Here is a 16,756-nt window from a genome sequence, read left to right as displayed (position 1 = left end):
TCATTCTTAAAAATTGTCAATCACTATATATAATTTCTACTTACGTTAGACGATTGGTGTCTTTCGAATTTGTAGTCGGACGCTGGCCAATCTTTATTGTCAACAACGACTCTCGAAGGTTCACTGGATACCCCAAGAAACGTTACGGTTGTAAATACCGGTAGCACCATATCTGGGTACCTGGCAATCAAGCCCCGGCGGTCCGAACGAATTCGAAGTTGGTTCTGTTTTAAGGAAAAAACCAATGAAGATATAAGCCTGCTTTCTGTGTTTCTAATTAAAAGTTTGATTTTTTTTTCCTGGGCACATACTGTGTTGTCTCCCACCAGCATTATTAAGTGAGCACCTATTAAGTTCAAACACTACTCTATGAGCAGATTACTGCTGCAATATCATGGTATATAGGCTTATACTCTGTCCGGATATACGGAGGTAAGGCAATGCAATGGAAAGGAAATTACAGGCAGTGGAGATGTGGTTCTATCGCATGTTATGACTCTCTTGGACAACTCACACAACAATACGGAGGTACTTAGTAGTAGAGCAGGAACTACACTTTGTTGGCAAAAATAAGAAAGACACAACTAGAATTTCTGGGTCATCTTATAAGAGAGGAAACCCTTGGGTATAACACACTAACAGGATACATCGCAGGTAGAGTAGAGGCAGACCTAGGCTAAATTTCATTAAGACAATGTTCAAGCTGTTGAACATCAGAAAGTGGGAGATTTTTGCAGCGACCTGCAGAGACAGAAAATTGTGCATAATCATGATCGCTAACGTCCATGACTCGGTACATGATGATGGCGTTTGTGACAAGCGCACAACGGTCATGAAATTTTGCGGATATACATTTACAACTATTACTGCTATTATTAAATTTATCTCGAATGGTGAATATTTTATTAATTTCATAATCAAGTACCCTAAAAAATAATTGGGTTGTCCGAAAGCTCTGATTCTATTTCTGACTGTTTACTTACGATTAATTTTTTAGCTGTTGCTTATCAAATTTTATCTGTACAGAGATCCAGCCATTGTTTCCCACGTATCATTGTTCTTTTCTAGTATTTTGGCTTTTAATCTATATTTATTATATTTTTCATTTTTTTTATTTCGTTGTTTATTTAAAATATTAAAATAACACTTACCTCATCAGCTTCGAAGTAGAGATACATATCGTCGTAATCACTTTCGTCGTCTTCCCGTCTTTCATAATGTTCTATTATAAATAAATATAGTTTGAAACGGACTTATGCACCAGAAGATTAAACTGAATCGAAGAGAATGGCAATAATTGAAATATCAATTCGATAAAGCTGAATATTTATTAAAGTTTCATAAAAATGTAGGCCTACCTTTAGAATCACCGTCATCCCAAAATAAATCACCGACGGCAAGATCGTTACCGTATTCTGGCAAAGCCACAATCAATCCCATATTGTTTTGTCGTCTGCAAAAGCAAAAAGCATTACTACTACTACTAATAATAAAAATGATAATGATTGCTAATTATGAAGATGATGATGATTATGATAAAGACCAAGGATGATGATAATCATGATGACGATGATAATAGACATACTTTTGATGGGATAACATTGAAAATATCTTACGAATGATGAGTAGTGTTTCCTGGCTCTTGGGTGGGGATGACGTAGCCTCCTCTAATATGTAGATTTATCTTGTCAATTGGTGCGTCAAGAGTAGCATTTCGTCCTTCATAAGTCTTTGGAAGACTATCTTTCTGCAAAACAATATTATATTACTTTTGATTTTATTGTATCCTGTACTGTATATGCAATTACGATTATAATGATAGTATATATATAAAATATAATATATATATATATTATATATATATATATTAGATTTTAATGTACTAAAAACATAGTATTATTGAAGGACAGCTGACAGAGGTGCTATTCAAATCTGAATAGCGTCGCAAATAACATCTAGCTCCCAGCTTCATTGCCTGACGAAGATCCAATGATAGGAGAACGAAAAGTAGCAGGAATTCAACAATCAGGGTATCATTATGTCAAACATTGACTAAATCTAAAATATTATTATTATTATTATTAATTATTATTATTATTATTATTATTATTATTATTATTATTATTATTATTATTATTATTATTATTATTATTGTTATATTATTATTATTATTATTAATATTATTAATATTATTATTATTATTATTATTAAATATGATTCATCTAAATCCTCAGTATTTTATTTGCAATAATTATGTTTATTCTTATTATTAAAATTATAAATCTAACGCTACTAATATTCCGAAAATGGCAAGCTAACTTTTGTTAGATGAACATATCTCTTACCGTATAATAATCGTACCAACGGTCGTCTGGAATGTACGCGTTGACAGTTGTTTTACCCTGCCATTTGAAATTGAAAATAAGTTGATGTGATTAGAATAAAATCATGTAAGATACTGTTAAAGAGTAAGAAAAATCTATGAAGTAGTTATTGTATATTGGAAAATAAAAAAATATATATATACGAAGAATAGAAAAAGTAGAAAGAGTAATAAACAGAATTCATTCATTCATTCATGGATTTTTTTATTCAATATTCAATATACAAAATTCAGGCAAAAAAAGTTAAAATTACAATTATGTCATAAAAACAACAAAATTACCATAAAAAATGAGTAAGTGAATAAATAAATAACGGGGGAAAGTATATGAGGTATAGGGGAACAGAAGGCAGTATAATGTATTGTAGACGAATCTAAATTGCACATTATTTACATTGCCCTGGTTGGGGTCATTAAAACAGTACATTAAAAAGCGAAATTACACGATTACAGGTAAATACGAGTAAAAAGAAATGTAAACTAAATTGATCACATCAACATTAAATCAAATTTAAACATGGATATATCAAAAAATTAGACAGTACATTAAATCAAATTACAGGACAGAAACTCAAATGATCACATCAACACCAAGTCTTATTCCGATATCCCTCAACCATAGTGGACATAAAAATTGATTGGATCATTATTGATCAAAATTTACAAATGTATAAATTATGTACATGGTAGTTACTTGTTCAAAAGTTTAACAAAGTAAGGTATCGGGCTTCTTCGGAACCGTTCTGTTTTCGAGCATAAAGTGGAGTGATTCTTTGAGTTTCTAAGATTGTATTTAACCAACTCGTGTCTTTGTTTGGGTAGCCAGGTTTGAAATATTGGGTGATGAGCAAGCTTCTGTGCAAATTTGAGACATAAGCTTTCTCTGCGTTTACATAATTTTTCTATATTCAACAGTGAAAGTGCTTGATCATAATGATCATATTTGTTTCCCAAAATAATCCTGAAGGCTCGTTTTTGGACGTTTTCAAGCATGGAGCTCAATTCAAGAGTGAGACCCGCATTCCACACAGGGACAGCATATTCTAAGAGAGATCTTACATATCCTTTATAAACTATAATCAGTTCTTCCCAGGACAGGTGGAATTTTTTTAGTAGTTTCAACATGAAAAGCTTCCCATTAGCTCTTTTAACTAAGTCAGATATATGTGAATTCCATTTAAGATCGTTAGAGATAATGATACCTAGTACTTTAATTATTTGAACTTCTTGGAGTGAAACGTTGTTAATAGTAATATTTGGTATTAAGGGGGGGTGTTTTCATGAAACACACTTGCATAGATACTTTGAAGAAACTTTCAAATAAAAGAAAAAGAACAAAAACATAAGAACTGTTACCTCTTCAAGTACAGGTGTAATAAGTAGGGCAGGCCCCCACATAAACTGCCAATCTACTTCCCATGCATCTTCTTCTAAGGGGAACCTGCGAGACAAAAATATCATTATACAACATTATATAGCGTATCTATCTATTAAATACCCTGGAGCGTTTATTGTTGAGAAGGGGTTTGATGAGGGGAGCATTTATTTGAGAGAGGCGTTTATTTATTTATTTTTTGGTGTAAAGTAGATTTGTAAACTCAAATAAACGCCACATAATTTCGTTGTAAATGTATAACTACAACACACAATCACCGTCAAAATGTATTAATGTGTGATCATGAAAACTTAATGATTGCAGATTAGAAAAAAATGTAATTTTACTGAAGTAGAACATTAATAGAATATGTTGAGAAAGATGCTGACATTAGATATGTTTACAGTTGGGGCGTTTATTTGAGAAAAAAAATCTCGGGGCGTTTTATTCGAGGAAGGCGTTTATTCCAAATGAACCTCAAGGGGGCGTTAATTCGAGGTTGAACTTATTTAAAGCGGGGCGTTTATTCGAATAAAAATATTCTTTTTTATTCATTCAGTGCAACAACATCCTCCAGGTACGGTACCTATTTCCTAGTTGGTTAGAGACAAATTCACAGCTAGTGTTCGAACACCGACCACTTAAGCCCCCGCAACCACACTGTGACAAACGCCCACAATACCATAGTCTTAATTCTTTGGTATAGTGTGCTCCCTGTCTCTTATACACATCTAGATGTGTATAAGAGACAGCAATTTGCTGTTATAGGCCTAATCAATAAATTCCTCATCAACCGATATAACTTATACACATCTATATATATATATATATATATATATATATATGCCTATACCTTTATAAATTTAAACCGTTAACCAAAATATGCCACTTAATTTGAAAAAAAATAAAAATTCATTTTACGATAAGGTCATGCCCCAAGACCTTAAAAAATATATTTTTTTAAAACTCTAGAATACTTACTCGTGGAAAACTGGCCTTGCTACAGTGTTGCCGTCATACTGCGCATGGTAGAATAATGTGTAAAGATATGGAAGTAGAGTGTAACGGGTTTCCATTGCACTTCTGATGTTTGTAACAAGTGGTTCTCCGTACGAAGCGGGATCTTTATCCTGTTTGTATAAAATAAATATTAATGATAACGCACTATGAGAGGTAAGCTCATCCTTGGCGCTAGTGCCTAAATAAAGAAATGAAATGAAAAAAATCGCTACGCTCTATCGCCGACAGCTTTCGGTGATGATGTTTGGTGGGCCATATCGGGGAGCTTCCCGATTGCAGCGATTGCAGTAAAGAAAAAACTGTAGCGATAGTGTAGCGATTTTAAGAAAACTAGCATTTAGTGGTGAAGAGCACTATATAATAAATACCGAAACAAATTAGAACTTCTCCCAGTGGAGATATCATTCGTTCAGCGGATACCCATATTAAAGGGATGCATTTCCATGAATGAGAACAAAAATCAGCGGAAAAACCGTGCATCTGTATACCTCTTGGAAATTCGTCTTCATGCTGTTTGACTTGTTGGCCTGTTTTTAAAGATATTTCTTGTTTCAGATACCCATCTTGGGTACGACGGTCGTTTGCCCTTTGTCGCAATAAACAACGACCGAATCACACTATTTTATTGGTGTGTACAGTGTGTGACAAGGATTCTCAGGCCAGTAGATACAAATTACATTTTAAACACTACGGCCAACCCTCTTAAGGGGACACGCACATTAGGAGAACAAGGACTCTGAGTGCCGAATAATAGGTGTACCTTTTTAGAGGACAGCCTAATTAAGGGGATATGTTTTGGTCCACGAAGTTGAATATGGCAACTAAATTAAACTGTGACGAGAACTGGGACTTGAACTTCCTCTGCTTTGTGATTGGAAGCCCAAAAACAGTAACGCTGAATTCTATTAAAGATATTATCTATGTTAGAGGGTGTTTTGAGATATTGGGTACCAAATATCTTATACATATCATTCTCAGCGATTTCTGCGTGCAAATTCTGTAATAACGCGGTGTAGGACGCCCTCTTGCAATTACGATTACTTTTAACTTTGACATAAATGATCTAAGTGCAAATTCTGGAACAACCGCCTGAGTAAGAACTAGGACGCCCTCTCGCAATTACAATTACTTTCTATTGTTTCCTGAGTGTATTGGACGCTTTTATTCACAGACTGCGGAGAACGCTATCTTGTTACATAAGTTCTTTGTTGGGTACTTACAGCTGTGCCAGGAGAATTGTGGTTTCTCATTAGTGGATAGAATGAGCCGAGTTGATGCCATCGCGTACAAAGCTCTTCATCAGATGCGTTATAATAACCACAAATATCAGCCCCCACCTATCATATGGTAAAGAAATATAATTATTTTTTATTCAACACAAACATTACAATACGCTTTTTATTTATTTGCATAGGCACTATTTTTCATACAACTAAACTAAAGAAACTTTTTGTTGAGAAATTTTGGCATATCAAGCTGCACTTACGAATGGTATTCCGTTGATGTTTAACCTCAGCATCTCTGTAGGAATAGAATGTTAAACAAACAATGGTAAATTAAACAAAAATATGAATACATTAACAACATTGGTATTGCTTTCATTTATTCACTTAGTTACTTAGTATATTTTTCATTTCAAAAAATAAAATGCTTAAATCTTTAAGATCTATACCCAAGTTGTTAACAAAATTAGTTAACAAAATATTTTAACAGGGTGTTATGAATAGAATTTATTGTTATTATTATTATTATTATTATTATTATTATTATTATTATTATTATTAGTGTTACTCTATGCATAACCTAACTGAAAATATTCCAAACAAAAACCATTACCCTACCGTGAATAGAGTAAAAAAGTTCGCTCCATTCGGCTTTATTGTGTCCGAGCCAACCACCGGAGTACATACCAGTACCAGAGAATGTGGATCGGGATACAACCATTGGACGTTTGTTTGCAAATATAATAGATCCAGCACTAAGAGAAACATAGAGAAACATTAGAATACAATTTAAAAAAAAGAATCAATTAGTCAAACAAACAGTCATGAATATTCAATTAATCAACAAAACAATCAAATAATCAACCATACTATCATTCCATTGGTCAATCATTTACTCACTGATTCAATCGTTTAATTATTTAATCATTGATTATGGAATTTTAATTAATTAATTAATCATTAAACCATACAATCATATAACCATCCATTTATTTAATCATTTCTTTCGGACATCCAATCATTTATTTATTCATTAATCAATCATTCAACCAGCTAATCTATAATTATTTAATAAATTAAATAATCAATAATCAATAAATTATTTAATATCTATCAATTAATCAATACAGCGAGTAATTAATCAATAATTCAATATCTTAATTATTAAAATGCTTATTCAATCAATATCTATTCAATTAATCAATCAATCATTAAATTAAGCAATAATTCGATACCGTAATCATTTAAATAATTATACAATCAATATCTAATCAATCAATCTTGCATTCATTCAATAACGTAATCAATCAATTAGTTTATCAATTATGCATTCCTATATTACAGGCGACCTCCAATTCGAGACCACTCTAATTCCGAGACCCCTCTAAATCAGGACCACTTTTTTTCAAAGTACCAACTAACCAGCATCTTTTAACACTGAGCTCATCCTCTAGTCATGAGACCCCTCTTAAGACCAAGACCACCTTAATGGAAGTACCAAGTGACAAAATAACTTTAATTCAAGACCACATTTGAAAATAAAATCAAACGGATTCAAGTATTTTAACAAGAAATAAAAATATAATTGTTAATAAAATATTACCGGTATGAGTTCAAATGGTATTAACAAACATTTTTTTTTTTTTGGGCCTAATCTAACAAACACATATTCCACTTTTTTTTATTAGCTGCATCATTCTAAATTCATTTCATATTAAACAAAAAAGAAATTTAAAGGATAAATTAACGCCAGTAATACATGAAATATGACCTCAAAAATTATTTTTGACATAACCAACATAAGTTTATATGTTATTATCCATACATTATTAAATCGCTGTAAAAAGACCTGGAGACAAAAGTTCTGAAGCCCTGTACCGACTTTCAAATTTTATGCGACAAAAACAATGATATGTTCCTAAATATGGTCATGATGACATCACATCATGATCATAATATGGTCAGATGATAGGTTAGGTACACCATGACTATGATGGCATACAACAGTAAACTATGTACTTACTAGTGAGTTGCCTGAGCACTAGAGTGTCCATATAAGCTATGTACATCGTAGTGATCACCCCAAGTTTGCTTAGAATCCATACAAAGTGTCTTAGCAAACAGCTTCGATCCATACCTCAGATCTAAGAAATAGAGTTTACAGCAGACAACCATAAGTCTGTTTAATAATGTTACACTGTAAAAGCAGCTTGGAGGATTTAAACGCAAAGCTTCATGCAATTTTGTCCTGTGTTTGGTGAAAGGTTTAAAGGCTAAGCGTGTTTAGGCCCGGCCTAACGTGTTTAGTTTTCTGTGATGATTAGCATTAAATGTGCTTAGGTATTAACATCATGATTTCGAATACAATTCTAAACAAGCCAAAATCCTCATTAGGCTATGCCTAATGAGCTATGCTAAACACGTAAAGCTATGCTAAACACGTTTAGCTTTTAAAAGAATGAATGACTTAGTTATAACTAAATAATGAATGTCCCTCTCAAGTATGTCAAATATAATTATATGGCTATCGTTTAAATAATTCTTATTTGTTTAAGATATTATTGGAAGATATTTTTATGAATGTTTCATTCAACTCGGTTTAACTTTAATCCATTTTTCAGCTAATGAAAATATGCTTCCCATGCACTCATAAAAATTCAGTCTTATATACTATCATGGATGGAAATGATATTCAAAAAGAATTGGCCTACTGTACATCAGTTATTAATTCATTTCGAGTATGGTGTATTTTTGAAGAATAAATATTTGAATCACTTATTACTTACTTATTTTAAAAATATTCCAAAATTAAACAATCTTGTATCTTTGTAATTTTCTATAAGACCTTTGAATTTTCGTTCTAAAACGTTTTTAAATCAGCGAAAGCTGAATTCTCTCCATCTGTACTGTATCATTGGAAGTTGATAAATTTGTATGCTGGTGGCGTATCTAGGTAGTTGTGGAGAGGCACCCTTATTCTCCTTACACCCCACTTCCCCTCCCCCACTTGAATTATTTGAAGCAAAAAAATCAGCTAAAGTAGTTAAAAATCACATCATAAACCTTATTTTGCCGGCTATCGACCCTCACTCAACCATCGATCCACATCGCCATCTCCCACCCCCCACCATCAGCTCCACCCCCATACCAAACGCTACGCCACTGATTACAGACAATTTTTATGTCAACACGGAGTGAACATTACAATATCTTAATTATGTATTAAGATATTGTATTATGTATTACTTTTAATGTTAATATTGATAACAGCTAAGCCTTTTATTTAATTTTTGTCTTGTCTTGCCTTGTATATGTTAAGGAATCATCATGAGACAAGATCATATCTTCTAATTTTGATTCCTGAAATAGTCCTTATTCTGTTTATATTTACACTTATTAAGTATAGGCCTATATGTATAATTATTATTATTATTATTATTATTATTATTATCATTATTATTATTACTATTATTGTTAATATTATTATTACGACTATTTCAAAATAAATGTTACTTCTACTACTACTAATTAGGTGCCTGACAACTGTTGTAACTATTCTTAATTTGTGTCCTATAAAAGTACTCCTCAAATTCTGTATTGTATTCTTATTTTCAATTGGCTGATAATTGTTTTACTTACTTGGCGCATATGGTGGGTAATTGAGGTAAGGGTTTTCACAACCTTTCGTTGTTCCGTTCACCATATTTGACGGTTCATTGTAATCCTATAAAATATTTAGGAAATGTGAGTTTTTAAGTAGTTAAATAATAACAGTACTCGCGCAAAAGCTCTACCAAATAACCTTTCCGCCACCCCTTGGATATTGTTGCTAAAAGGACCTATAAAGGTGATAGCGTACTATGTACGTACGTACATACATACGTTTGTGCAGTGGCGTAACTGGAGAGTACTAATGCTTGTGCTCGATGCTGACTGGAAACTGGAACACTTTACTGGTAGGCGGGACTTTTTTTATTCAAGCCAATTTTATGGCACTAGCAGCATACGAATGCCTAATCATGCAGTATTATGACACAAGTATTTGCTGGAAGAGAGTGTTGTATAAGGCACATACTATTATGTTTATTCAAGAACAGATGAAAAAGTATTTACAATAAGGATGACTCACTTGAGGTAGTGTTTGGTAAGAATTTTAAGTCCGACTCGGTACTTGTTCGTAAATAGATCACTGGTATCGATGCAATGTGGGTGATACATCTAGAAAGTATTATACAAAAACAAAATGTGACAATATCCCAGTACAGTTGTCAGCAACGTATACTGCAAGAGCAGTTTCCAATAATCAATAAACTGATGAATGATACTCAATATTTCTAATTTAATACAGTATTTAAAAATTTAATTATTAATAAAAGCATTTGACAGACTCTAAACTGCTGTGCATAAGTATACTGAAAGACAAGCTACATAAACAACAGCTTATCCGAGAAGACTTCATCAATCGCCAAAACCATAGGTAAGCGTACCATTCGAACCAGCGCCAATATTAGGACAGTAGGTTTCGGCACCCCTGTCTTAACTGCTGGGCCATTCGACTTCAGATTGACATACAAGACTTACAGCATGTGACCTGGCCTTCAACCTGTCTCTTATACACATCTAGATGTGTATAAGAGACAGGTGATTCCACCGAATAAATCCAGTCCAATCCAATCCACACCTAAATAGATCCTTGTCATTTGATTGGTTGATTTAATATATAATTTTTATTTGTCATTTATACTGCGTTACCTCTTCAGTAAAATGTTACTGTTCTCCCAGAGGGATCAGAGGAGTATATACCACATTATAATGACAAATTAATTCATTTTAGTTTGTTTTCGTCATTCTTCCGTGAAATTTAGTTCCATCTCTATTTATCTGTGTTGAATGAATGAATCTCGTGTCTAGCTTAAGACCAAAGCTGCTAAAGACCATAAAAACCCGATATTTAATTGAAGGGAGACCAGTAGGTTTACTTTAATAAATTACCTACCCCTCCAACAATAAGTACCTAAACGTCTCGGACACATAAAGAGCTCACTGGCTGTTGGGAGGTTGACCAGCATGACATTAGCCATACTAACAATTTTACCCGATATCTATAGTTATATTTTACTATAATAATAAAGACCCATATTGTGACCGATTAATACCAAATAGCAATAATGATTGTAAATGGCAATTTCGTAGTTTCTTACGCGCATGAGAATGTAGGCAGTCAAAGTAAAATAAAAGTATAGCATAACATACAATGCCTACACAAGCGTTCTGTGATAGGCATTATTTTGACACCTGACATAGACATGCGGTGTGAAAGACGGTTTGAGGACAAATTTAAATGAATACATTCATTTACCTTTCCGACGGTTGGCTTAAATTCCCGATCCTGTTCCCATTTCCAATACTCACTTGCTCCCAGTGTATTATTCACAAACACGCCTTGCCAGATTCCCTCTGGATATGCCGGGTACTCTTTCCTATCCAAAGTATTCGGAATTGATGGCAGCTGAAATTAAACAACAAACTTATTTATTTATTTATCTTTCTAATAGAAGCAAGTATGCTTTTACTCTAAAGTTACTGTTGCGTGCAGTTCGCAGTTCATAGACATAAAGCTTTACTGCTCAGTTTGCAAGTAATTTCAAAAGCATAATAAAGGGAGAAAACCATGGTAATGCCTACTATTAAGTTGCCAAAAAGTTTTTTGATTATTTAATAGCTTTCAGTTTTAATGTTGACACTACGTGTATATACTTGAAGAAATAGGCATGAAGTGATTCTACATTACGGTATAATGCACTTTGTGTATCAATAACCAAGGAAAAATTCAATTAACGTTACCAACGAACTGAAACAGGCATAAAGTATGTGATTATGCATTATAATACACTGTGTGTAACAATAACCAAGGAAAAATACAATTTAATTTACGTTACCAAAGTAATTATGTATTTCTGGCCGCGCATGTGTAGATCTTTGATAAATTTCGGCAAATCACCGTACGCCTCAGCTCGCGTGTCATAAGTAAACGAACGATAGTTGTACATATAATCGAGACCACTGTAGAAAGCTTCCTAATAATTAAAAAAAAATGAAAAAAAAAAAATGAAGATTACTCTTTTTATGAATATAATGGTTTTTATACATATTGATACATGGGGTGGAGTTGAACAGCTTGGTGGTTAAGATGCTTGTCTTCTAATCCCAGAGTTTTGGGTTCAAATCCTGTGACAGCAAGACCTTTTCTCACCACTAAAAACAACACCACTTCCTAAGCCTAAAAATGAGGCTTCGCCCCTGGGTATCAGCCGACCTTCTAGAATACACTGGAAGAGCCACCCTCTATAACCATGTTTAAAAATGCAGATGAATATCTATATTTCTAATCGGTTACGGATACTTACTACAGGGATTCCTGCATCCCTATTTCTTTTCGCAACAGATTCAATCTCGGCCAAACCTCCCCACTTATCGTGACTCAGTTGATAACCCAATGCCCAATACGGTGGGATCTCTGGACGTCCAATCGCCTGTTGGAAAAATACAATACTGTATGTATTAATTGCAGTGTTAGTAAAGAGTGTTACTGGGTTGCAGTAAACAGCTATAAACAGGCGGGGATGGGGGATTACTAAAGCAAAACGTATGCTCCGTGTATCCATTCTTTACTATAGTCAACCCCGTAGTCAACATTATCGTGAGTGACATTCCTTCAAAAAATGAATATCAATGTTTGAGATAAGGCAAATTGCTTATAAATAATGTGCTTAGGCTTACAGTATGCCAAATTAAACTCGTTGTTTCCTAAATGTATATTATATGCTTCAAGTAATATATTATTATTATTATTATTATTATTATTATTATTATTATTATTATTATTATTATTATTATTATTATTATTATTATTATTATTATTTTATTATTATTATTATTATTTTATTATTATTATTATTATTATTATTATTATTATTATTATTACCATCATCACCATAGTCTTCATCATCACCGTCATTATTGTTATTATTATTATTATTTTTATTATATAGACCTATTATTATTATTATTATCCTCATCATCATTATCATCATTATTGTTAATTATTATTATAAATCTTTTATTATTATTATTATTATTATTATTATTATTATTGTTTTAAGGTCACTAGTATTGCTGATTGTTAGAGTTTCCTCACGTCCTAACGCGTCGTGACACATTATGCAAACACAACCAAAGTCCATGTATCCAAAATAAATTCTACTAGATCTAAAGTTAACAATAAGCATATAATGCAAACCGCATATCAAGATATTTCCATAATAGCCTACTTGAACTATATACAGGTTTTACATCATGGTAAAAACAATAGAATATAATACAAAAAGCAGATATGCTTGGTTGTCTACCTCTGTAAAGGCTTTGACAACGTCTTCTGGTTTCGGGCCTAAGAACATCCAGAAATCAAACACACCACCTGTGCTACGCCATGTTAGAGATGGGAGTGGCTGTAGAGATACATCTGCAATGCAAAAAAAAGTCTCCTAAATATACATTATAACGTACTATATTTTGTAATGTATTACAGTTCGCCCTCCAATTTGAGACTATTTTGAGACCTGTAAATTCGGGGTCTCGGGGTTCAGTCTCCAATTAGAGGGGTTAGCTTTGTGTTAAAAGATTGAAAATTATTTTATTCTTTAAATAACTGGTCTTGAATTACAGGGGTCTCGGAATTGGAGGGTCTCGAATTGCAGGGTGCACTAGGATTGTGGTACATTATTATAGTAAATCCATCTAATTGTTGTTCTTGCCATTCTAGAAAAACATTATTCTCTGAAAATTTTAAAAGTATGTTTTTGTTTTACCTTGCGCGTTAGAATTCAGTAGGAATACACCAAACGCGTTACCATCATCCTCCACAACCATATAAAACGGGTGCTGGCCGTATGAATTCCAGTTCTCCTGAAAATGTAAACGAGTAAAGTAAATATTTGTACAGAATGAATGCACAGATTTGATCATGAATGATATATTCATCAACTAATATTTTAAGAACTCTCGCTGCTTGGGTGGCACCAGGATTTTCTCGACGGCGCAGAGGGGTTTTTTACTTCCCTACGAGGGAGGGGAGAGCTCTCCCCGACAGGACCCCTTCCCCTTCCCTTACTGGTGTCACATCTATCTTTCTCCCGTTTTAAGGGTAATATAAGCGTACTAAAAATTGCTATGTTATATTTAGATCTTTCTGAAAATAAATAATATATTCGGATTTAGATTATTCAAGAGACCAACATTAATGACCTGTAAGTGCAATTTTATTTTCCTAACCTGAAATGTAAAAAAAATAAATACAGTATAAGCTAAATCTGTTGAATCTAAAATGTTGTAGTCATACTTGTGGTGGCGAATCCAGGGGGAACATAGGCCACGTCTTCCACAATTCAAGCTCGTGTCTGTATCGTGTTTGCCGCATCTGACTAAAGCCGTATACATTAGCTGAAGGAAGCTTGGTGGTGATCTCGAGGTAGTGGTCCTCACTGATAAGGCCACCGTACGATGTGTCAAAACTAAATATATAATTTATTATTGTTGGTATTATTATTATTATTATTATTATTATTATTATTATTATTATTATTACGTATGTACTCTATTGATTGTAATTAAATAATAATAATAATAATAATAATAATAATAATAATAATAATAATAATAATAATAATAATAATATATTACCTGGAACATATAATATACATTTAGTTTCCTCAACTAAATTTGGCATACTGTTGGCCTAAGCCTATATTCTTTATAAGCAATTTGCTTTATCTGAAGCATTGATATTCATTTTAGGAGAAATGTCAATCACGATAATGTTGACTATAGTAAAGAATGGATACACAATAAACAATAATAGCAAAAGCATGAATACTGTACGACTAAAGCTTTGTCTTACACTATCAAATTTCATCAAAAAAGGGTCACATAACACGTTCAACTGATTTTGATACAATTTGATAATATGTGATATGACGTCATCATTATTACATCGTTATTACTTTTCATTCTATATAATTTGTACGAATAAAATACAATAATACATACAGTGTAGTACCAGTCTTCTTACGAATTACTTTAAAGTGGAAGGGGTCCATTGTATAGTTGATGATGTAATCACGTTCGCTGGCCATTCTCAGCACCTTCGGCATGTTAAAGGCTTCTGGGGGAACTTCGAAGCGTGGTTTCCATAACCTATCCCATTCTTCGTATTCTTCTTTGTAACGCCTATTATTGAGTCTGCGTTTGGATGGATATCGATCGATATATCTATATTCCGCCATCTACAAAGCAAGTTCCGTATTACAATTTTCGTTTATCTTATGTTTAAAGATATTGTAAATTGTATTCATTGGCTAGCAATATCACAATGGACTGGAATGCATTAAATAAAAACGGTTGACATTTTCCCAATAAAATATAGAAAATATTTTAAATATACGAAATATATTTTAATTTAAAAACACTTAAAAAAAACAAAACGAAAGAAAATATTTGATAGTTATGCTTGTTAATACGAATGCTTGTATACGTGAGTCAGCTTTTTATTTATTGAACAAAAGACACGTCCGGATCCAAGAATATAAAATAGAGGGGGCCAGAATGAAGGACTTTCACAGATAAAGGGTCTACACCACCTCAGCCCCACTATGGTTGGGGCTAAGGTAGGACAATTGATGATTATGGCACCTCATATGACCGCAAATGGTACTCTCAGACTGAAATTGCAATATAATATTTTTTTCTACATATATTTGTATAATTTTGAAGAAAAAAAAAATAATAACCGCCACTGTGGTCTTTGCAGCGCTCCTTGGTACAGGCACGTGTAACAAGCTACAACATACGCGAACGGTACTTATTTTCGTTTTTAAAAACTTTCTTTGTGGGTACGAAACCAAAGTCCATGTTAAGTATACAAACCATTACGGTGGTATCAGTTTGGAATGTCACCTTTTATTTCAAACAAATAAAACAAAGTGACTTGTTTAAATTAATAGTATGAGTAACGATGCGTGCTGTAACATAGATAATCCTACTTCGAATTGCATTTTTCTTTTACTTATTGCAGATTACAATTTTTATATTAATTATTTGAGCATTAACACAAATTGAATAGCTAATTAAAAAAATCTATTCTTGAAACATCGTGATAATTCAAAATAATGGTAATGTATAATTGTATGCGCTTATTTATATTTAATTTCATCAAATAGCGTAAACGCCAGTAATAAAGATTTCCGAGATCAGCAAAAATCTTTGTTTCACTGGGCAAAGTTAGGCCTACGTGCCACAGGGTGTGCCGTGCGGTTCATAATGATATCAATCGCTTGCATCTATAGTGTGGATATTTGTTTGTGTTTCAAACATCAAATACAATACTTATATAACATCTAAATATAAAAAGTAAAAGATGTACCAATAAAAAGAACAAATTCAATAACATGTAGAATTACTGTATACACTAGACAAGCATCTGTACATACGAGATGCCTAGATGCTCTACACAATGTAGGAAAGAGGGTTAAGTTGAATTTTTCATTATGCACGAAGTGTATAGGAAGTTTCATCGTGAAAAAGATCTGTAAAAATTGAACCTATATATTTCAAACAAATAAATGATATATATATATATAAATAGCTGTCTCTTATACACATCTTTATTGTTGGTATTATTATTATTATTATTATTATTAT

At 32.7% G+C, this 16,756-nt stretch overlaps 1 protein-coding gene across 1 annotated transcript in view; it reads right to left on the bottom strand.

Moving 5' to 3' along the window:
* Positions 1–23: 23 nt before the first annotated feature.
* The window catches only part of LOC117117625 (maltase-glucoamylase, intestinal-like), a gene marked incomplete in the record, with an annotated part of 45,545 nt that continues 28,812 nt past the window's right edge, over positions 24–16,756 (bottom strand). Inside the window, 18 exon segments of the mRNA XM_033261993.1 lie at positions 24–224; positions 1,152–1,222; positions 1,359–1,453; positions 1,617–1,747; positions 2,346–2,402; positions 3,740–3,824; positions 4,740–4,888; positions 5,999–6,115; positions 6,265–6,299; positions 6,620–6,756; positions 8,025–8,145; positions 9,641–9,725; positions 11,238–11,510; positions 11,941–12,078; positions 12,409–12,534; positions 13,411–13,523; positions 13,870–13,966; positions 14,400–14,571. Coding sequence (XP_033117884.1) covers positions 24–224; positions 1,152–1,222; positions 1,359–1,453; positions 1,617–1,747; positions 2,346–2,402; positions 3,740–3,824; positions 4,740–4,888; positions 5,999–6,115; positions 6,265–6,299; positions 6,620–6,756; positions 8,025–8,145; positions 9,641–9,725; positions 11,238–11,510; positions 11,941–12,078; positions 12,409–12,534; positions 13,411–13,523; positions 13,870–13,966; positions 14,400–14,571 — 2,203 coding nt within the window.

This window comes from Anneissia japonica, unplaced genomic scaffold, assembly GCF_011630105.1.
Source record: "Anneissia japonica isolate Jap-2015-1 unplaced genomic scaffold, ASM1163010v1 scaffold3334_len1275209_cov185, whole genome shotgun sequence".
NCBI lineage: Eukaryota > Metazoa > Echinodermata > Crinoidea > Comatulida > Comatulidae > Anneissia > Anneissia japonica.
Note: the sequence above shows the minus strand (reverse complement) of the source record. Positions and strands in the feature narration are given on the sequence as shown.